Source organism: Passer montanus, unplaced genomic scaffold (genome assembly GCF_014805655.1).
Source record: "Passer montanus isolate IOZ18808 unplaced genomic scaffold, ASM1480565v1 scaffold59, whole genome shotgun sequence".
NCBI lineage: Eukaryota > Metazoa > Chordata > Aves > Passeriformes > Passeridae > Passer > Passer montanus.
This window is the reverse complement of record NW_024370926.1, coordinates 1,104,651-1,126,855: the sequence shown is the minus strand read 5'-3', so window position 1 is coordinate 1,126,855 and position 22,205 is coordinate 1,104,651. Positions and strand designations below refer to the sequence as shown.

At 51.6% G+C, this 22,205-nt stretch overlaps 1 protein-coding gene across 1 annotated transcript; it reads right to left on the bottom strand.

The window, feature by feature from the left end:
* Positions 1 to 4,014: 4,014 nt before the first annotated feature.
* On the bottom strand, positions 4,015 to 22,132 carry CCDC12 (coiled-coil domain containing 12). The gene is made up of 7 exons (XM_039726563.1): positions 21,979 to 22,132; positions 14,294 to 14,364; positions 7,508 to 7,587; positions 6,122 to 6,183; positions 5,420 to 5,454; positions 4,970 to 5,046; positions 4,015 to 4,708 (listed from the first exon to the last, which is right to left on the bottom strand). Exons 1-7 carry the CDS (start codon positions 22,102 to 22,104, stop codon positions 4,629 to 4,631), a joined length of 531 nt encoding a protein of 176 aa, XP_039582497.1. The 5' UTR covers positions 22,105 to 22,132; the 3' UTR covers positions 4,015 to 4,628.
* Between the last annotated feature and the right edge of the window lie 73 nt (positions 22,133 to 22,205).

Sequence of the window (22,205 nt, the reverse complement as noted above, 5' to 3'; positions counted from 1 at the left end):
AGCAGCTGGAAGTGGGACATGGGCAGCAGGAGCAGCTCTCCTTCCAGGAATTCCCTTTGGATGTGAGAGCCTCTGATCCCAGCAGGAATGTGCTCCTCCCCACCCAGGGCTCATTGCTGCTCCCAGGAATTCGGAGCAGGTGCTGGAGCAAATCCCGTGGGCTGCGTCCAGCAGAGGCTGCACCTCCATGCTCCAACACCCAAATTTTCCTTTCTTCCCACCACAGCCACAGGAAAACTTCCCAAGGCAATTCCTGCAACATTGGCTGGAAGAGTTGAACAACAAACAAACGGAGCAGGAGGATAAAAGGATGGCAAAGTCCCGGGAAAATTTTCCTGAGTGGAAGTTTGTTGGAGTTATTGGCCAGGCCCTGGGGTGGGGGCAGCTCTGCAGGGGGGGTCTCATCCCTTTGGAAGGTACCAAAGGATTCCAAGAGCTGCCCTTCCCCACCCCCTCAGAGGCCATTTCCGATGCGTGGACTCCCAATTCCCACATCCGAGTACCCTGTGAGATGATTCCCCATCCATCCACCCAAACACCATCCATCAACCATCCCAGAGCATCTCAGAGAGCCTTTGGAACCTGCATTTTCCAAGCTTGCCAAATGTTTAAGGAAAAAATTATTCCAAACAGCTCTGCTCAGACATTCCAAAGGAAAAAAATCTCAGGAACCTGCTTTGGAAGCCTGGGACCTGCAGAGTCGGGCCAGCAGAGGGATTGGTGTCCAGAAGCAGCAATGATCCCAAATCCCCCAGAGCTGGAAGAGGCAGCACAAACCCTCAGCTTGGGCAGAGTCCGGCCGGGAACGCCACAAAAGGAATTTCAGCAGCTGTCAAAAACTGGGAATTCCTTTCATGTCCCTGCAGCAGATGGACACTTGAAAGCCAGACCTTGGCCGTGGGTGTGACCACTCCAAAACCACGGCCTGGAGGGCCGAGGCTCGGGATGAAGCCTCCTCTCCATCATCCCAGCAGGTTGGAGAATCCCAACCAGCCCGGCACTCCAGGGCCGCTCCTGCTTCGTGTCACGGCTTCATGTCAGAGGCTCCTCCAAATTCCAGCCCACCCTGGTGCCTTTTATCCCGGCCAAGAGCATCCCAGGGCCTGGTTTTTATAGGACAGAGGGATGTCAGAACTTCCAAGGCCGGAGCGTGGTGAGCACAGGAGGGAATCCAATGGAAAGAGGCAGGAGGTGGCATTTCCAAGGAGGGGAGAAAGAAACGTCCTGATTTTTAAAAGGCCAGAATGTTGGCGGGGGATAATCCAGAGGGAATGGCCAGGAGGATCCTGAGGGATGGATTTGATCCCGGGGTCAGTTTGGGGCCGTGTTGGTGTTCTCCACATTTCCCTGACAAAAGGCAGCAACATCAGGCTCCAAACCAGCCAAAAGAAAACAGGTTTTCCTATGGATGAAGGAATCCCTAATTTTCCATACAGGGATCCCTGTTCCTCACCAGAACCCCAGCACCACACCAGGATCCCTGTCCCATTCCAGGATCATTGTCCCATGCCAGGACCACAGTCCCATTCCAGGATCCCTGTCCCATGCTGGGATCCCTGTCCCACTCTGTGATCCCATATTGGGATCCCTGTCCCATGCCAGGATCCCTCTCCCATACAGGGACCCCATTCCCATGCCAGGATCCTTGTCAGGATTGCTATCCCACACTGGAATCCCTGTCCCATGCTGGGATGCCTGTTCCACACTGAAATCCCAGTCCCACTCCATGATCCCAGTCCCACTCCATGATCCCTGCCCTGTGCTTGGCACCCCAGTCCCTTTCCAAGATCTGTGTCCCATGCCACGATCCCACTCCCATCCTTGGATCCCTGCCCCAAGCAGGGATCCCAATCCTATACCAGGACACCAGTCCCACACCAGGAGCCCAATCCCACGCCGGGATCCCACAATTATCCAGGGCTCTGGATATCAGGGGTTGATCCTGATTTAATTTCAGCCTGGAATAAAAGTGGAAGACACAGGGGAAAGGGAAAGTTCAGGACATTTCATTTGAGGTTTGTCCTAAATGAAAACATTGGGATTTTTCATTTCCAAGTCAGATTTTCTGGAAGATCTGAAAGTGAAAATTCTCCCTTCAGGAACTGGGAAAAGCTGTGCCTGGAACTGGAGCCAGTTTAAAGGGAATTTTTTCCCTTGAAAGTTAACAAGGGAAAATTCTTCCGCTTCCCACCTTTGGTCTGGCTTCAGCCAGGGAAAGGATGGATGGATGGATGGATGGATGGATGGATGGATGGATGGATGGATGGATGGATGGATGGATGGATGGATGGATGGATGGGAATTCCAGCTGGCAAAGCCTGGCTTCATCCGGGTTCCAGCTGTTGGGAACAGCTGGACACGGCAGAGTTTTGTGCATGGAGATCTGCTGACATCTACAGGGCATTCCAGAGATTCCATGGCTCCATGGAATCAGGGAATTCCAGAACAATTTGGGTTGCAAGCAAACTTAAGGATCATTCCAGCCATCCCACTTCCATGAGCAGGGACACCTCCCACTGTCCCAGGTTGCTCCAAGCCCTGTCCAGCCTGGTCTTGGACACTTCCAGGGATCCAGGGGCAACCACGACCTTCCCACTGCTTTTCCAGAAATATTTTGCCCCAGAACAAGAGTGAGGGGCACTTGGATGTCTCCCATCCAAGGAAAAACAGGCAAAGCCACCAAAATCACCCTGTAGGGAAATGGCTGGACACCAGCCCAGGTGTTCTCCCACCAGAGAATCCAGAGGCAATCCAGAGGGAATCCACAGGCACATCCCAACACCAAGTCTGGCCCCGGTGGGTGCATGGAATGTCCCCGTTGTCCCCACACCTGGGAATTGCCCCTCCAAGGGGAGAGGACAGAGCAGGAGTGGCTGCAAACACCGGGAACAGGAGAGCCAAGGAGAAGGAAGGAAACTGGGAATGGAGGAAGAATCAGGGAATTTTCCAGCTGCTCTTTGCTCCCAGGCATCCCTGGGAAGCAGAAATGGGGCTCTTCAGGTGGAAAATCCTCATGGAAGCAGCAGATACTGGTACAGGGACAAGGATCCATCATCCTGGGAATGATCCACCAGGATGTGGGAATTACCAAGAACAGCTCTTCTTATCCCAGCTGGAATGTCGTGTCAGCACCAGATGTTTCCCCTTAGGATAAAATCTCTTTGGAATCAAATCCAGAGGATTCCGGCACCATCCTGCAGGATCTCCCAGAGCCACAATAAAGTTTTCCAGGGAAAACACAGGATCAGCTTGGCAGATCCCAACCTACTCCCCTTTTCCAGAGGCACAGGGTTGGGATCACCCCAGGAACCTGGGTAACACAATAACCTGGATCAGCCCATCCCAGGAATTGTGCTTGACCTGCTGTGGCCACCTCCAACTTCCATGGACTCAATCCCACTGCTCCTCCTCCAATTTCCATGGACCCAATCCCACTACTCTTTAAATTTCCATGGACTCAACCCCACTCCAACTTCCATGGGCTTAATCCCACTGCTCCTCCTCCAACTTCCACAGACTCAATCCCACTGCTCCTCCAACTTCCATGGACCCAATCCCACTGCTCCTCCAACTTCCATGGACTCAATCCCACTGCTCCTCCTCAAATTTCCATAGGTTCAATCCCACTGCTCCTCCTCCAATTTCCATGGACCCAATTCTACTACTCTTTAAATTTCCATGGACTCAATCCCACTCCAACTTCCATGGGCTTAATCCCACTGCTCCTCCTCCAACTTCCACAGGCTCAATCCCACTGCTCCTCCAACTTCCATGGACTCAATCCCACTACTCCTCCAAGTTCCATGGACTCAATCCCACTGCTCCTCCAAGTTCCATGGGCTTAATCCCGCTGTTTCTCCTCAAATTTCCATGGATTCAATCCCACTGCTCCTCCAACTTCCATGGACCCAATCCCACTACTCTTCAAATTTCCATGGACTCAATCCCACTCCAACTTCCATGGGCTCAATCCCACTGCTCCTCTTCCCACTCCTCTGCAGGACACGTGACAAATTTTTCCACGTGGAATTGTTTTATTAGGAAAAGATCCATTAACAATATAAAAACCCCAAGAGGAGGAGCAGGACACGCTCCTGGAGGGTCGGGAAATTCGGGAGCAAAGCAAATCCCACATTAAAACTCAGCTGGATGCAGAGCAGCCAACAATTCCTGAGCCACACTGCCCCTTCCCACAGGGATTCTGGGGCTGGCCATGGATATTCCCAAATATTCAGAGCCTCAAGGAATGTCTGCACAGGAACAGGAGCACCAATCCCTGGGAAATGATCCTGCTTTTCCAAGGGCTGCTGGCATCTCCCTCCTTTCCCAGCGAGTTCGGATTCACCTTTCCAGCCCCAGCCTGGAGTTTTCCCACTTCTCCTTGCTCCAAGGAAGTTCCAGCTAACTGGGGGGGGTCTGTCCTACTCCCATCAACCCCCCCCAATCCCAGAAAGTTTTCCATGGAAGTTCCTCAGCAGCCAGCCAGGCTCCTTGGATCTGCCTCTCCTCCAGGCACAGCAGGACTGGGAAGTTTGGGAAAAGGGATGAGCAGTCCCCAGCAGGGAGGGACCCGAGGGACACGGGGTTGGTGCGTGGCAGATCCGGAGCCCATTCCTGATGAATTCTCCTCAGTCGGAGTCGCTTCCCTCCTGCTTTGCTGATCCCACGGCCGACGCCAGCTCCCCCTCCTGCCCTTTCAAGCGCTCTCCTGCCGGGAGAAAAGCCATGGAGAAGGGATGGATGGGTTGGATTGGGAGTGACCCAGCGCAGGACCCCCAAACCCTTCCCTTGGCACAATCCAAGTGCTCCTGGAGCCTCCTTGGGAAGCTCCTTGGGACCAACAGCTTCCCAGATCCATTTGGGAAAGGATCAAGCCCCAGCAATCCCTCCCCAGCCCAGCGAGCTCCCAGCATGGATCATGGAATCCCTCTGGAATGAGCCACCCCGTTCCTGCGGCTCCGGAACGCACGGATCAGCTCCGCGATGGCTCTCTGGGTCCTCTTCTCCAGCTTTTCCAGCTTCTTGGACACATCCCGCTTCAGATCCCTGGGAGGAGAGCGACGAGGTCAGGACAATTCCATGGCCAGGCAGGGTTCACCCTTCCCAGTGGAGATTCCTTCTCTTTCCCAAGTGCTCCAAAACCAACCCATCCCCCAGTTGGTTGGACAAGCATTCCAAAGAATCAACAGGAAAAGGGAATTGTGTCTTCCTCCACAGCCAGGTGGGTTTTCCAGCTCCATGGAATTATGGAATGCTCGGGGTTGAAAGGGTCCTTAAAGATCAGCTCGTTCCAACCTCCCACAGGATTTTCCCTCAGCTCAGGTTTTCCTGGATATTTCCAGCACAACCTCAAGGCGTTGGAACCCCCGCGCTGAATCCAACTCCCTTTTCCCTGGAGCAGCATTCCATAGGCACTCACCAGTCGGGTTTCCTGGGAGCCAAGTTTGCCAAATCCTAGGGAAGGAGAGGAGACATCCAGTGAAAGCCGAAGGCAACATTCCAGCCTGGATCTGGCACAGAGCAACTCCAGATTCCCAGATCCAGATTTCCAGCTCTGAATTCCCAGATCTGGATTTGCAGCTCTGGAATCCCAGATCCAGATTCCCAGCTCCGGATTCCCAAATCCAGATCCCCAGATCTAGATTTCCCAACCATATTCCCAGCTCCAGATTTCCCAGATCTGGATTCCAAAATCTGAACTTCCAGCTCCCGATTCCCAGATCTGGATTCCAAAATCCGGACTTCCAGTTCCCTATTCCCAGATCTGGATTTCCAGCTCTGGATTCCCAAGAATTCCAGCTTTACCTACCACCTCATCGATGATTGGCTCCGGCTTGGCCGCTTCCAGCTGCTCCTTCACCGTGTCCTCCACCCCAGATCTAGATTTCCCAACCATATTCCCAGCTCCAGATTTCCCAGATCTAGATTCCAAAATCCGAACTTCCAGCTCCAGATTCGCAGATCTGGATTCCAAAATCCAAACTTCCAGCTCCAGATTCCCAGATCCAGATTTTCAGCTCCAGATTTCCCAGATCTGGATTCCGAACTCCGGACTTCCAATTCCCTATTCCCAGATCTGGATTTCCAGCTCTGGATTCCCAAGAATTCCAGCTTTACCTACCACCTCATCGATGATTGGCTCCGGCTTGGCCGCTTCCAGCTGCTCCTTCACCGTGTCCTCCACTAGATGGGGAAACAGGATCAGTGTTGGAAAACCAGGAATTCCACCAGCGTTCCAGGCTCGGCTCCCAAAAGCTTCCCTAAAACCCCATTCCCACAGCTTTACTTAAAAACATGGCACCCACGCCTCAGTGCATCCCTTTGGTATCCAAACCCTTCTGGAGACTCCTGAAAATTATCTGGGAATGATGGAAATCCCACAAACAGCAACAGCAGCTGGAAGCTGGCTGGGATTGAGGCCTCTTTTCCCAACATCTGCAGGGATCAGCTGCTCCAAAGGTCTGGAATTTTGCTGTCCCAGACTCATTTCCAGGCCTGGGACATTTTGGAGGAGTCAAACTCCAGCCCAGGCCTTGGGGAAAGGTCTCAAGATATCCGAGATAACGGGAAAACTCTCATGGAAAAAGCCACCCACGGAGGGGCCGTGGCACCAGGGAGCACATCCCACTCCAGCACATGGATTTCATGGAATCAAGGACAACCTCAGTTGGAAAAGGCCTCTTGGATTGAGCCCAAACATTCCCAGCACTGCCAAGGCCAGCACTGCCCATGTCCCCAAGTGCCACATCCACAGGGATTTCAATCCCTCCAGGAATGGGGCTCCACCACTGCAGGACAAGTGGAATTTTCCCAGTATCCAGCCTGGTAATTCCCCCTCCTCCTGTCCCTATTCCCTGGGAGCAGATCCCAATTCCCCCCCGGCTCCGTCAGGGAATTGTGCAGAGCCAGAAGGTCCCCTCAGAGCCTCTTTTTTTCCAGGATAACATTCCCAGCTCCTTCAGGAATTCCCCAGCTCTGCTCCCTTCCCTGGACATGCTCCAGCCTTTCCATGTCTTTCCTTCCACATGGAAGTCTTAAGCTCCTACAAAAACACAAGGAAAGGGCAGTGCCAGAATTCCCAGCCATTCCCAGCCTTCCCTTTTTATTCAGGGCATTTTTCAAGGGATTTAATCCAGAAAACTCCACATTTCAGGATCCAGGCAACTCCTTCACTTCCCCCTCAGGTGATTTATGGAAGTTCCGGGTGAGGAAATTCCAGCTCCAACGCCCTCAACTCCGGACTAAGATTTCCTTCAAGATAAATCCAGCAAAAAACCAGCCGGAATTTCCAGAAGGCTCCTCCAGGGAGGCTCCTCTGAGGATGAATCCTTGGATTTGGGCCTGGGAGTGTTCCCACCCCTCTTGTGCAATGCTGGGTGTGAGGGTGACAGGATCAGATATTCCAGCCCCTCCATGGACACCTCATCCCAGTGGATCTCCCACCTTGGGAAGAGCACGGAGCTCCCCAAGCCCTCGTTTCCCTTCCCACATTCCCGGTTTCTCCCACCTGAGGCCGGTTTGGCCGGGGGCAGCTTCCTCTTCTTCAGCTCCTCATCCTCGGGATCGTAATTCCGCAGCTTGATCTCCCTGGGAAAAGCAGGAAGAGCAGTGAGAAAAGTTCGGGATGGGCCAGTGGGCACTCGGGAAGAGCAGGAATGTTGGAATCAGGAGGCAGAAGCAGCTGAAATAATGGAATTGTTGAGGTTGGAAAAGCCTCCAAGATCACCAAATCTAGCCAAGGCCACCATGGATCCATGCTCCCAACAGCCACATCCATGGTTTTTAAATCCCACCAGGAATGGGGACTCCCACTGCCCATTCCATGAGAAATAATTCCAGTATCCACCCTGAGCCTGCCCTGGCTGTTCCCTCCTGTCCTGTCCCTGTTCCCTGGGAAAAGAACACAATTCCCATTTGGCTCTGACATTTTGGGTCTAAGAACTGGGATACTCTGGATGGAGACCCCAGGGAAGATCCAAAAATCATGGAAATAAATCTTTCAGGGAAAGACAGGGCAGAAAAAAAGGATTATTTAGGATACAAGGTGGTTATCCAAGCATTTCTGGAAGTGCTAAAATCAGGGAGCAAATCCCATTTCTGGAATAAATGGATGGTGGAGCAGAGGGAATGAGGGACCCAAACATCACCTGGAAGTTTTTCCATGTTTTCATCTCCTCCAGGGAAGCTCAAGAGTTGGGATTGAGCCACAATCCCAGGATATTCCCATCTAATTTGGGCTTTAATTGGACACCCTCATTCCCATGAGTGATTCCTCACTGGAGCCAAACCCTGCAAGCCTCAAGAGGAGTTCCCAAAGCCACAATCCTGGAAAATCCAGTTTGCAGGAGCTCATCCCACCTCCAGGACACTCCGGAGGCCGCAGGATCCATGGAACAGCTCAGCCCACAGGGATAATGAGGGAGGTGAAGCTCATTAAGCAAAGAGGATGGGATTAATCGGGATTAAGGCTCCAAGAGAAACTGGGAAGTTTGGGAAGCAGAGGACCAGGTTTTTATGGAAAGCAACAAAAATCCAACCCTGGAAGCCACCAGAGCATGGGTGGAAAATCCAACCCTTCCCACTGCAGGAATTCCAGGAATTCCAGGACAGGAATCTCCTGGCCACGAGTCTGATCCACTCCATGGGAGTGCTGGGAGCACTGGGATGTGTTCCAGGACCTTGCTGAGGTAAATCATGGAATTCCAGCATGGAAGTGACCCTTGGGATCAGGGCCATGGGCAGGGACACCTTCCATGATCCCAGGCTGCTCCAAGCCCCATCCTTGGACAGTTCCAGGGACCCTGGGCCAGCCACAGCTGCTCTGGGAATTCCATCCCAGCCCCTCCCCACCCTCCCAGCCAGGAATTCCTTCCCAAAAAGGAATTGGGAGGATTTGGGGAGCGCAGCATTCCAGAGGGAAGCAATGGACACTGCCAGGGGTGGCACATTCCCCGGACTGGCTCAGGAATATCCCAAATCCATGTTTCCCTCAGGCCCAGAGCTCCTGGCTGGGGAAACAGGAGGGATCCCAGCTTTTTTGGGAGGAGGCCCTTGGCACCGGCACGCCGGGAATGTGCGGAATGCCCGGAGTGTTCCCGATGGAAACCAGGCCCCTCCGAGCTTGGCTTGTGCCTCACTGTTCCAGCCCCGAGGCTTTTATGGAACAAACAATTCCACAGATTTCTCCAGGCCTCCTGGCTGTCAAAATCCTTGTGGCAGGAGCACCGGGAATGGCTTTGCCAAGAAAAGCTGGAGCAGGGATTTCTTCTCATGTCACGGGTTCCTTGCTCCTGTCATTATTCCCAAAAGTCACTTGGAGCTGCTTCAGGAGCATCTTCCCCATCCTGCTCCCTGAGGATGAAGCTTTCACCTCCAGGAACAGCAGGAAAAATGTATGGAGATCATGGAATCATCCTGGAATGGGCTGGGTGGGATCTGAAGGGTGATCCCATTCCACCCTCTGCCATGGGCAGGGACACCACCACTATCCCAGGGTGATCCAAGCCCCATCCTTGGACACTGCCAGGGATCCAGGGGCAGCCACAGCTGCTCTGGGAATTCCGTCCCAGCCAGGAATTCCCAATTCCCAATCTCCCGTCCATCCCTGCCCTCTGGCAGTGGGAGCCATTCCCTGTGTCCTGTCCCTCCATCCTTGTCCCCAGTCCCTCTCCAGCTCTCCTGGAGCCCCTCCAGGCCCTGCCAGGGGCTCTGAGCTCTCCCTGGAGCTGCCTCTTTTCCAGGCTGAACATTCCCAGTTTTCCCAGAGCAGAGGGGCTCCAACCCTGGAAGCGGCTCCATGGGATCCTCTGGATTGACTCCAGCAGGTGCTGCCGACGTTCCCGGATTCCTCACCCAAGGCACCAAAAGAGGAACAGGCAGAGATCCAGGAGAACCCTCCCTGAGGAAAAGCTCTTCCCTGGAAAAGCTCCCGAGCGTGTCCAAGCCCATCCTCCTCCCAGAGTGGCTCCAGAAGGAAGGAATCCCAAAAAATCCCACCTCTCTCCACACCAAACTTCCAGGCCGGTTGGTTTTCCAGGACATGCTCCTGGTTGGAGCAAGGATTGGGAGACATCCAGGTGTTCCAGGAGAAGTGGAGAAGATCCCAAATCCATCAGGATTCCCATCACTTCCCACAGGGCTTTGCCAAGCACCTGAGCTTTTCCAGGTGGACACTGGGAATTGCAATATCCATGAATCAAACTGGACAAAGCCCGCATTCCGTGTGGGGCCTGGGATCCTGCTGGAGCTGGATGATATTCCAAACCATTCCCACCCCAGCCATGCCGGGAATACCAACATTGGAACAAGGACAAACCTCATCCGTGTTTTCCTGTGGCTCCTCCAGGCTGGGATGGATCCAAACCCAACTTCCACCCTTGAGGTTCAACCAAAAGGAGCCCTGGAGGCACCTTGGGAGCACCGAGATGGCCACGGGATAACAGCCGGGATAACTGCTGGAATTCCCAGGATCAGATCCACAATCCCAGCACGGAGCCAGCGCAAGGACTGGGAGCAGAAAGATGCTCCAGATGTGCTCCCATTCCCAGGAATTCTCCCCCAGGATGGGCAGCTGGAAGTCTGAGCACCCAAAAATCCACGCCCAAAACACCGCGGGGTGGATGAATTCCCAGGAATGATTCCTGGAAAAGAGCAGAGCACTGGGAAGAGCCAAGGGCTGGAAGGAGCAGGGAGAACCTCTGGAGGCTCATCCCGATCCCAGGGAAAATCCAGGATCACCCAAAGCCTGGGATTATGGGAAGCTCCATGGATCCTTCCCTATGCTCCATCCTGAGGGAAAATCCTCCAGCTCCAGAGGGAGGAAGGCCCAAAACATGGATCAGAACCTTCAGGATGGAGCCAGCTCAGGAATGTTCCCAGCCCGGATCCCGGTGCTCTCAGCTTCCAGCTGGATTCAATCCCTGCTTTCCCTTTTCCAGCTTGGAGCAAATGTGGCAGTTCCCAGCTTTGCCCATTCCCACTCCTTTTCCTGAGCACATTCCCGGTGGGAAGGGATCCCCGGGATGCTCCGTGTCCGTGTCCAAGCGGGAGCAGATCCCGGGAAGTGTCAATCAAACCCAACTCAGCTCCCACCTCCCGCATTTTATCCTGATTTTTTTTTCCATTCTTTTCCTTTCGTCCTAAACCCCTTCCCTGAGATTTCCACACTCCGGGGTGAAGGGAATCACGTCCTGGATTCTCCCGGCGAGCCCAACCCCCCTCCGGAGCAGAATCCCGAGGGATTTTGAGGCAGGGATTAACAAACAAAAGCGCTCCGGACCTGCCCGGTGACATTCCAGAGGGAGGAATTCCTCAGGGAGATCGGGTTTCCCAAGCCCGCTCCTCCCCCAGACCAGGAGCTGCAACTTCCAAGGATAACTCCGTGTCCAAGGGCAGGGCTCCGTGTGGATTCGCTTTTCCTAAAGCTGGGAAATTGAGGATTATTTTTGTCCCATCCCTCTCCAAGCTTTTCCTTGGCTTTTTAGCTCCACTTTTCCCATCTCCGACGAGTTTTGTTGGAACAAGGAGCCGAATTCCAAGGTTCAGAGCTGCGGGATGGGAATTCCAGGCTCCAGCAGGTCCCTGATTCCCAAATCCAGCATTTTACCCCACGGGAATGAGGCGGAAAAGCCGAAATCCTCCCACACCCTTTTCCTGGGAAAGGTGGAGCAGCAGCTCCACTTCCTGGTCCACACAAAAATCCAAAGGATCCAAGTTTTTCACAGCTCCAGAGAGAATTCCCAGAGTTCAGATCAGGGATCAGAGCAGGAATTCCTGGGAGAAGAGCAGGGCTTGCAGGGCTGGGAGTTTGTAGGAAAATAAGGAAGGAAAAACAGGATGGGGAGGTTGGAGTGGAGTGGGAACAAAGCAGGAAGTGGCCAAAAAATGGGAGCACAGGCTAGGAAAAATGTTGGGAAAACCAGAGCCAAGGGGATCTTGTCCTTCCTGCAGCCACTGAAACAGAAAAGTCAGGAATTTCCATCCCTGGAAGTGTCCAAAGCCAGGCTGGGACAGTGGGAGTTGTCCCTGCCCTTGGAATGGGATCATCCTTTGGGTCCTTTCCCACCCAAACATTCCTGGTTTTTCCCTGTTCCAGCTTTCCTGGCAGCACTAGGATGCCAGGAACAGGCAGGTGTGGGATCTCCAGGGATTCCTGGAAAAACGAGCAGAGGGGAAAATGTGGAGAAGAGGTGGGAGAATCCCAGAATTCCAGAATGGATTGCTTGGAAGGGATTAAGGATGATCCCATTCCATGGGCAGGGACACTTCCATTATCCCAGGCTGCTCCAACCCAGCCTTGGACACTTCCAGGGATGGAATTTGATGGGATTTTCCCATATCCCAAGTGGCTGAGAGGGAATTCCCCAAATCCATCCATAACCAGAGGAAAAAGCAGGAAAAAAATCCTTGGATAACTCCATGCTCTGGCAGGGACCTCCAGCTCCTTCTCCCAGAGTTTTCCTTCTCCAGCCATTCCTGGGATTAGATGGAGCCTGTGGAGAATCCTCAGGATCCCAGGGATCCAGGAAGGATTCCAAGCCAATCCATCCTGGAATTCCACACCTGGATGGGCAGGGATGGTGTTGAAGCAACCAGGAGAGAAAATCCTGGAATTCTGCTCCACAAACCACAGGATTATTACCTGAACCACCACATCCCCTATCCCACAGAATTCCTTCTGCCTGGAAAATCCAGCTCAGCTCCTGGAAGTGCTTTGGAGGGGAGGGAGATTCCAGCCACCAGGATTCCCAAAATCCAGGTGAAATTCCAGCAGATTTTCCCCCTTTTCCCCAGCAATTCCCTTTTCCATATGGAGATCCTTGGGAAATCCAAATCCAAGGGGAAATGAAGGGATGGGCTCTTCCAGATCCAATTCCCATGGGAAAAGCAGACATTCCACAAGAAAAGCAGAAGGAAATCCAAAGTTGGGAATTCTCCAGGCAAAATTTGGAATTCAAACATTCCCAGTGAGCAGATTTTGCTCCAGAAGATGGGAAAGGTGGGAAAAACAGGGAAATCCATCAGGAAGTGAAGTTTTCCCCCAGAAAGGGGAGAATCCCAAAGAATTCCATGAATTTGAGGAGAAAGTTGGGATGGAATTTCCCCTCTCCACCTGCAATTTCCTTGGATTTTCCAGGAAATCATCCTGAGGCATGGAAAAGATTTTGTCTGGATCTGCCACTGGATGAAGGAAAATCCATGGAAAAACTCATTTCTTGGTGCTGCTGAAACACCAGGAATGAAACACTGGGAATGAAACACCAGGAATGGCACAGAGCCCTCAGATCCCTCCAGGCAATCCCAGCAGCCATTCCCAGGAGAAAATCATCCCAAACCAGGATTTTTTTGGGATTTGGAGGATGATTCCCAGGATAACATCAGCCCAAACCAGGAATTTTTGGGGATTTGGAGGATGAATTCCCAGGATAACATCAGTCCAAACCAGGAATTTTTTGGGATTTGGAGGATGAATTCCAGGAGAAAACCAGCCCAAACCAGGATTGGGTTTGGGATTTGGAGGATGATTCCCTGGAGAAAATCAGCCCAAACCAGGAATTTTTTGGAGGATGAATTCCCAGGATAACATCAGTCCAAACCAGGAATTTTTTGGGATTTGGAGGATGATTCCCTGAAGAAAATCAGCCCAAACCAGGAATTTTCTGGGATTTGGAGGGTGAATTCCTCATTCCAGCCAAGCCTGGATCCAGTGCTGGGAAAACGAACCCAGATTCCATCGGCTCCAGATCCGGTGGCAGCGCTGGAATCCGAGAGCTCCCGATCCATTCATTATTCAGGAGCTTCCCAAGCTCTGGTTTCACCCCCTGAGCCTTTCCTGGCACAAATTCCAAGCACAGAAATTTCCCTCTCCCAGGAAATTTTTTTCCTGGTTCATTTCTGCCACAGATGAGGATTTTTTAGGGATAAATCCATGGGAATAGGCCACATTCCACGCTTTCCACCAAAATTTGTGTTCCCAAAAAAAAAAGCCTTGCTGGGAATCAGCTGGATCTGCCCCAGCTCCCATTTTCCAGTGAAAACAGCCACAGGAATCCATGGAAAAAATGCCAATCCCTGCAGGAATGGTTGGGAATTCAAGGAAACTCCCAACATTCCTGCTGTCCCTGGAAACACTCTAGGTTTTCCCTCTTGATCCATGGAATTTTGCCTCCCAGATGAATCCACCCATCCCTCATCCCAAAGAATCTGCACCAAATTCCTATGGAAAATTCCTATTTAATCACAGAGGTCCAAAGGAGAATCCTCCTGGGAAAAGTGGGAATAAAGAGGGAATTACCTGTGCTTGACTGGCTCCTCTTCCTCATCTTGTCTGGGAATTTTGGATTCAGGTTCTCCACCCTCCTTGTTCTGCCAAAAAAAAAAAAAAGGGATAAAATGTCAGATTTTGGCTTCTCTGGAAAACCAGGAGAGCAAACAGCCCCAAAATCCTCTGGGATTGCAATATTCTTGGGATATTTTTGGGAATGAGTGATGAGAAACCACAAAAATCTGGGACTTCACACAGCAGGATTCCTTTTCTCCCTAGTTTATCATTTGGGATGGAAAACATGGAATCCCACAGGGACCAGCACAACAAAGGAATTCCAGCTCCAGGAAAATGTTGGAGCAAAATCCAGTTTCTCTGGAATAGGGAAAGAGGCTCCAAGGGCAGCACCAGATCCCAGGAAAAGCAGGAATTCCCTCTTCCATTCACTATCCAGGCAGGAACAGGGATGGAATGGTGCTCAGGAGGAGCTGGGAATGAGCAGCCATGGAATTCTGGAAGGAAATGAACTTCCCAACTTCCCAACAAAAGCAGGAGCAGCTCTGGATTTCCCAGGAATGGCAGCAGGGATGGACACAGCTCAGCTCCACTGATCCCAAGTTTTATTTCCATGGGAAATGATTGGAAATAAGGAGATTTTAGCTCTCTCCATTCCCAGAGCTGAATTCCCAATTTATCCTAAAGGGATCCTAAGGATGATCCCATTCCATGGACAGGGAATTCCCACTGTCCCAGGTTGCTCCAAGTTGGCCTTGGACACTTCCAGGGATGAGGCAGCCATGGAATTCCCTGGGAATCCCTTCCCAACATCTCCTCTGGCACTGGGATCCATTCCCTGGCTCCCATCCCTTATCCCAAGCCCCTCTCCCAACAGCAGCTCCAGGATCCTGACATGATCCAGGAGCTCTTCCAGGCCTGGGAGTGTTTCCCAAACTGCTGACTCATTCCCTGGATCCCTCTTCTTCCAAACTCTGTCCCACAATCCGGGTTAAAAATTACATTCCCAGCAAACAGGGAAGGGAGCCAGGGCTGGAATTGTTCAGGTTCAGCTCCTGCTCCGAGGGCAAGGAAAATATTCCCCTTTTTTTCAAAGGAAAACCAACAATAACCATCCCTAAAATCCCAATTTAATTCTGTTTTCATTCCCTGTTTTAAGCCCATTAAAACCTTGGGATACTCCCAGGAATTCCCTGCTCTATAAATTCAATAAAAACTGGGAAGAGCCCTCTGGAATTCCTGCTGCAGCTCCCAGCTGGGTAATGTTTAGCTACCCTTGAATCCATGGCATTCCAAGTCCCTTCCCACACTCCGAGTCCTTTCCCATTCCTTTCCTCTCCTCGTGCTCCAGAGCTGCATTCCCCCAACTCCTGCTGGAATTTTATCCAGAGGCTTCCAAGATAAGGAAATACTTGGCACAAACATTCCCAGGAGCCCTGGCTGTTCCCACTCCTGCCAATTCCTGCTTTTCCTGGGTGTTGGAATATTGGATATTCCAATCCTGCCATGATTTCGCCCAAAATTCCCAATTCTGGCTTCCTTCCCATTCAATACAAAGTATTTTAAAGGCTTGGGGATATCCCTGGAAAATCAAGGCAAAGGATTTCCAGGGAAGCCACGGGGAAAAGGGAGGAAAGGAAAGAGGGTGGGAAATAAAAAAGGGCGGGAAGGGAAAAAGGGGAGGGAAAAAAGAGAGGGAAAGAAAAATGGCGGGGAAAAAAATCATGAGGGGAAAAAAGGGCGGGAAGGGAAAAAAAGGGCGGGAAGGGAAAAAAAGGGCGGGAAGGCTCTGGATTCCCCAGGAATGGCAGCAGGGATGGGCACTGCAAACACTGCTCAGTTCCACTGATCCTGATTTTATTCCTAGGGAGCAGGGCACGGGTGGGAGGAAGGAGATCGTGGCGCTCCTGAATTCCCAGAGCTGAGTTCCCAACACTCCCTGAGCCCATGGGCACAAAAAGCTCAGCTGGGAAAGGATCCTGAGGATGATCCCATTCCATGGGCAGGAAATTCCCCGAGTGATCCAGCCTGGCCTTGGACACTGCCAGGGATCCAGCTGCTCTGGGAATTCCATCCCAGACAGGAATTCCCAGTTCCCAATATCCCATCCATCCCTGCCCTCTGGCAGTGGGAGCCATTCCCTGTGTCCTGTCCCTCCATCCTTGTCCCCAGTCCCTCTCCAGCTCTCCTGGAGCCCCTCCAGGCCCTGCCAGGGCTCTGAGCTCTCCCTGGACCTTTCCCTTTTCCAGGTGAACATTCCCAGTTTTCCCAGAGCAGAGGGGTTCCAGTCCTGGAGCAGCTCCATGGGATCCTCTGGATTGGCTCCAGCGGCTCCGAGCCCCTCCTGCCCTGAGGATCCCACCCCTGGATCTGTGGGATCCCACCAGAGCCATCCAACCCCCCTCTCATCTCCAACATTCCCGAGCTGGAATCGCTGGGAAGAGCCTCCAGGATGAAGCATTTCCTGTGCTCCAGCCCTTTCTGACTTCCCTAAAAAAGCCTGGACAGGAACGGATCCTTCGGAGCTCTCTGGGTGTTTTATCCTGGCTGGAAAAACTTCCCTGGGCTCCGTTTCCACAGCAACTCTTTTCCCAAGCCTTTGGCACTGGATCACGAGGAGCTTTGCTCCGGCAAAAAACAAATCCCAGCATGAAAAAAATCCGGGAAAAACAAGGAGAAAGAGAGAGAGCCAAAGTGTGGGATTGTCCAGGGCTCTGGGAAAACAGGGAAAGGGCGGAAAGGCAGGAAAAGCCTGTGGAAAGGAGCAGCACCGGCCCTTCCTCCCGCCGGGAAGGTGTGGAGGAGCAGGGATGTGGCTCTGGAGCAAATCCAGCCGGGAACAAAAGCTTGGGATGCAGCCAGAGGAATTCTTCCAACTCCAGGAACAACACAGGGAACGACCTGGAGCAGGGATGAGGGAAGGAGCAATGGGAGACCCTTCCTTCCCACAAAAATACGGCAAAGCTCCGGCTTTTCAGGGATTTGGGGATAAAAAAAAGCAGGAGAAGGAGCTGTGGACATCTTGGATCAGGAATTTTGGGACGGGAGAGGGAATCTGAGCCTGGAATTGCCACAGTGATCCCACCTGGATTTTGCTGAGGGATCCTTTGGGAATATCAGCAGCATCCCCACAGATCTTCAATGGAGAGGAACTCCCAGGGAATTTTCCTGGGAAATTCATGGAGAATTTGCCCAGGAATTCCCTCAGAGTGGAACTTTGAGCCATCAAATCCCAGAATTTCACAGCAAGAGAAAAAGGAAAAGGGGAAAATCTGGAAATCTGGGATGTGCCCAATGGGAAATGCCAAATATTGTTCCAGCAAGGAATTTTTTCCTTAAATTATGGGAAAACTCCCTCATCCCCTACTTTCCATGGGAAGAAAGGAAAAGTGGGAATCCTAAAATTCCCAGATTTTCACTTAAATTCTCTGGACAATCCTGGAATATATTCCCACAAAAAGCTTTCCCACAGCTCAGCCTCTGCAGGATTCCCTCAGGAATCCAAGCACTGCAGACAAAGGAGCAGCTTCCCATTTTTCCGTGGAATTTCCAAGCAGGAATCTCCTTATTCCATTGATTTATTCTCCTCTCCTGTCATTTTTTTCCACCTAAATATTTTTGGAGAATTTTCCTTGAGGAAATCTGATCTGGAAACTGCAGGAGCAGACAGAAGAAATTCCCTTTTTCCCTGTTTTTGGTGCCTTCAACCCCAAGAGAATCCCAAAAAACCTGGATTTTTCCACAGGCAGTACACAATCCAGGTTTCTCCATGAACATTCCCGATGTTTTCAGTGGGAATAAAACAAAATTCCATCCACAAGACATCGAAGTGACAGGAAAACTCCAGGAAAAGCAGAATTCCTCAACATTAGGGATGCAGAAAACAGGGAAATTTTGGATATTTCCAAGATATTTTCTTTCTTTCAGCTACTCCCTAATTTTCAGGAAGTCCTGGACTTCCAAGGATAGGCAGTACACAATCCAGGTTTCTCCATGAACATTCCCGATGTTTTCAGTGGGAATAACACAAAATTCCATCCACAAGACATCACTGGATTTTTCCACAGGCAGTACACAATCCAGGTTTCTCCATGAACATTCCCGGTGTTTTCAGTGGGAATAACCCAAAATTCCAATAACCCAATAACCCAAAATTCCATCCACAAGACATCGAAGTGACAGGAAAACTCCAGGAAAAGCAGAATTCCTTAACATGAGGGATGCAGAAAACAGGGAAAATTTGGATATTTCCAAGATATTTTCCTTCTTTCAGCAGCTCCCTAATTTTCAGGAAGTCTTGGACTTCCAAGGATTTTTTTTTCCAGTGAAAACCCATTGACCTTGAAACGTTTCCCAGAGATCTGAAGCTCAGGATCATTTGCATTCCCTGGATTTCTGGAATTAAGGCTGGAAAACAAAGGGATGATCTGTCAAAGGGAATGGAACCAAGTGGGAATAAAGGAAAAGGATAAAAGCCAAGAAAAGCCTTTCACAGCTCCCAAAAAAAGCAGGAAAAGCTTCCCAAGGACCTTGAACTGCTCCACAAAAACTACTGGAATTTTCACCAGCTCAGGATTGTCCTGAGGTGGCTCCTCCTGGAATATCCAGCAATTATTCCCTTCAAAACCTGGAATTCCTGCTGGGATCACAGCCTCAGGTTTGCTTCCCTATGGATTTCAGGCCTGGAATGTTCTGGATTCCCTGTCTATGGAACTGGGTGAGCTTTAAGGCTCCTTCCCAAAAGAAATCCGGGATTTTTCAAGCTTTAATAAAGCAGGAATTTCAACACAAATCCTTTCCACATCAGAATTCCCAAATTTCTCCCCAAGAGCTCTCCCAGAATATTCCAGCAGAAGAAAGTTTTCCTCTATATCCCAGCTCTTTTCCAGGAGCTTGGGGCCGTCCTCCATCCCTCTGGAATGACACTGGATCCTCCCAGTTGGAAAAATTTCTTTCCCATCATTTTTCTCTTTCCCAACTTTTTTTTTTTCCCCACCATTTTTCCTTTCCCACCCTTCTCTTCCCGCCTTCAGCTTTCCATCCTTGGAAAACCAGGAATTCTCCGTTAAAAACCAAAGAGCTGCTTGGAATTCCCTGCCCATGGAACGGGATGACCTTGAAGGTCCTTCCCACCACAGCATCCCATAAAAGAAGCAGGAGAAGCCACAGAGAATTCCCAAGAGGAATTCCGGCAGAGCACCCCCAGCCCTGTCCCCACAGCTCATCCCAAAGTGTCACTCCTCATTTCCACGGATCCCATCCCACATCTCCAGCAAAAAAGGGCAAATCCAGCTGGAATTGCAGGAGATGAAAGGAGCTTCGGGATCCCCGGGAGCCGTTAATCCTTTTTTAATGGAGAGGGATGAAAAGGGGGAATTAGGGAAAACCTCCGTGTGCATCGCCATGGAGATGGGAATGGCAGCGGGAAAATCCAATCCTGCTGATTTTCTGCCAGGAGGTTTTAGGAATTAACCCTCCCTGGCAGGAAACAGGGAGATCTTGTTCAAGGAAAAGAAGGAAAAACATGGAATGGGGTTTTTTCCATGATTTTGCATCCACTGGTGAGGGGAGAAGTTCTGGAATCCTGGAATTCTCGAGGTTGGGGATGGAGTCCAAGCATTCCCAGCACTGATCCCGGTCCCACACCCACAGGATCAGGAATTCCACCCTGCCCTGGAAGCATTTTTTTTCCCGCCTTCAGCTTTCCATCCTTGGAAAACCAGGAATTCTCCGTTAAAAACCAAAGAGCTGCTTGGAATTCCCTGCCCATGGAACGGGATGACCTTGAAGGTCCTTCCCACCACAGCATCCCATAAAAGAAGCAGGAGAAGCCACAGAGAATTCCCAAGAGGAATTCTGGCAGAGCACCCCCAGCCCTGTCCCCACAGCTCATCCCAAAGTGTCACTCCTCATTTCCACGGATCCCATCCCAAATCTCCAGCAAAAAAGGGCAAATCCAGCTGGAATTGCAGGAGATGAAAGGAGCTTCGGGATCCCCGGGAGCCGTTAATCCTTTTTTAATGGAGAGGGATGAAAAGGGGGAATTAGGGAAAACCTCCGTGTGCATCGCCATGGAGATGGGAATGGCAGCGGGAAAATCCAATCCTGCTGATTTTCTGCCAGGAGTTTTTAGGAATTAACCCTCCCTGGCAGGAAACAGGGAGATCCTGTTCAAGGAAAAGAAGGAAAATCATTGGAATGTTTTTTTTTTCCATGATTTTGTGACCACTGGTGAGGGGAAAAGTTCTGGAATCCTGGAATTCTCGAGGTTGGAAAAGCCTTGGAATGGAGTCCAAGCATTCCCAGCACTGATCCCGGTCCCACACCCACAGGATCAGGAATTCCACCCTGCCCTGGAAGCATTTTTTAGAATTTTTAGGATTTTTTTAGGGTTTTTTAGGATTTTTTAGGAATTAACCCTCCCTGGCAGGAAACAGGGAGATCCTGTTCAAGGAAAAGAAGGAAAATCATTGGAATGGGGTTTTTTCCATGATTTTGTGACCACTGGTGAGGGGAAAAGTTCTGGAATCCTGGAATTCTCGAGGTTGGAAAAGCCTTGGAATGGAGTCCAAGCATTCCCAGCACTGATCCCAGTCCCACACCCACGGGATCAGGAATTCCACCCTGCCCTGGGAGCAGCATCCCAAACATCCCAGAGGCTGCTCATGGAGGGGCTGAGGGCTGGGAAGTGCCAGATCCTCTGTCCCTGCACATCCCAAAAAACTCGGGATCTGCCTGGGATGTTCTGACACCCCCCAGCCCTTCTGGGATCCCAAAATCCTTAAATCCTGTCCCACCCAAAGAACCGAGGATCCCAAAAAACTCAGGATCCATGGGGGATGTTCTGATTCCCCTCCAACATTCCCAGCCCCATTCCAGACCCTCTGGGACCCCAAAATCCTCAAACTCTGTCCCATCCACAGCACTGAGGATCCCAAATATCCCAGGATCCCAAAAACTCAGGATCTACGTGGGAGTCTCTAGGACCCCAAAACTCTCAAACCTTGGGCCACCCAAAGCAATGAGGATTCCAAATATCCCAAAAATCCCAGGATCCTCAAACCCTGTCCCATTCAGAGCACTGAGGATCCCAAATATCCCAAAAATCTCAGGATCCACGTGGGATCCTCTGATTCTCCCTCAGCCCCTCTTGGACCCCAAAATCCTCAAATCCTGCCCCATCCAAATAACAGAGGATCCCAAAAAACTCAGGATCTTCGTGGGACTCTCTGGGACCCCAAAACCCTCAAATCCTGGCCCATTCAGAGCACTGAGGATCCCAAATAACTCAGGATCCATGTGGGATGTTCTGATTCCCTTCCAACAGTTCCAGCCCCATTCCAGACCCTCTGGGACCCCAAAATCCTCAAACTCTATCCCACCCAGAGCACTGAGGATCCCAAATATCCCAAAAATCTCAGGATCCACGTGGGATCCTCTGACTCTCCTCCAGCCCCTCTGGGACCCCAAAATCCTCAAATCCTGTCCCACCCAAAGCACTGAGGATCCCAAATATCCCCAAAATCTCAGGATCCTCAAACCCTGTCCCACCCAAAGCACTGAGGATCCCAAATATCCCCAAAATCTCAGGATTCCCGCGGGCCCCTCAGCCCGTCCCCGCACCCAGGCCTCTGCCCAGGCCCCACCGCGGGCCCCTCCGGGGGCTCCCCCGGCCCTCGCAGCGCCCAGCCCGGCCCGACCTGCAGCGTGCGCTGCCTCAGCGCCTTCAGCCGCTCCCGCCGCTTCAGCGCCTCCTCCTCCAGCCGCCCCAGCACCAAACCCTCGGCCTCCCCCGCGCCCTCCATGCCGCCGCCGGGCGCCGCCATCTTGTACCCCGCTCCCCTCTGCCGTACAGCGCGCGGCGCGCATGCGCGGCAGGCCGGGCGCGCCGAGCGCCGAGCGCATCGATGCGAGCAATAGATCGCGG

Coding starts and splice junctions, on each gene's coding strand:
- CCDC12 (XM_039726563.1), bottom strand. CDS start 22,104: ATGGCGGCGCCCGGCGGCGGCATGGAGGGCGCGGGGGAGGCCGAGGGT. Junction 14,365..21,978: donor TGAGGCAGCGCACGCTGCAG/GTCGGGCCGGGC, acceptor TTTTTTTGGCAG/AACAAGGAGGGTGGAGAACC. Junction 5,455..6,121: donor AGCCAATCATCGATGAGGTG/GTAGGTAAAGCT, acceptor CTCCTTCCCTAG/GATTTGGCAAACTTGGCTCC.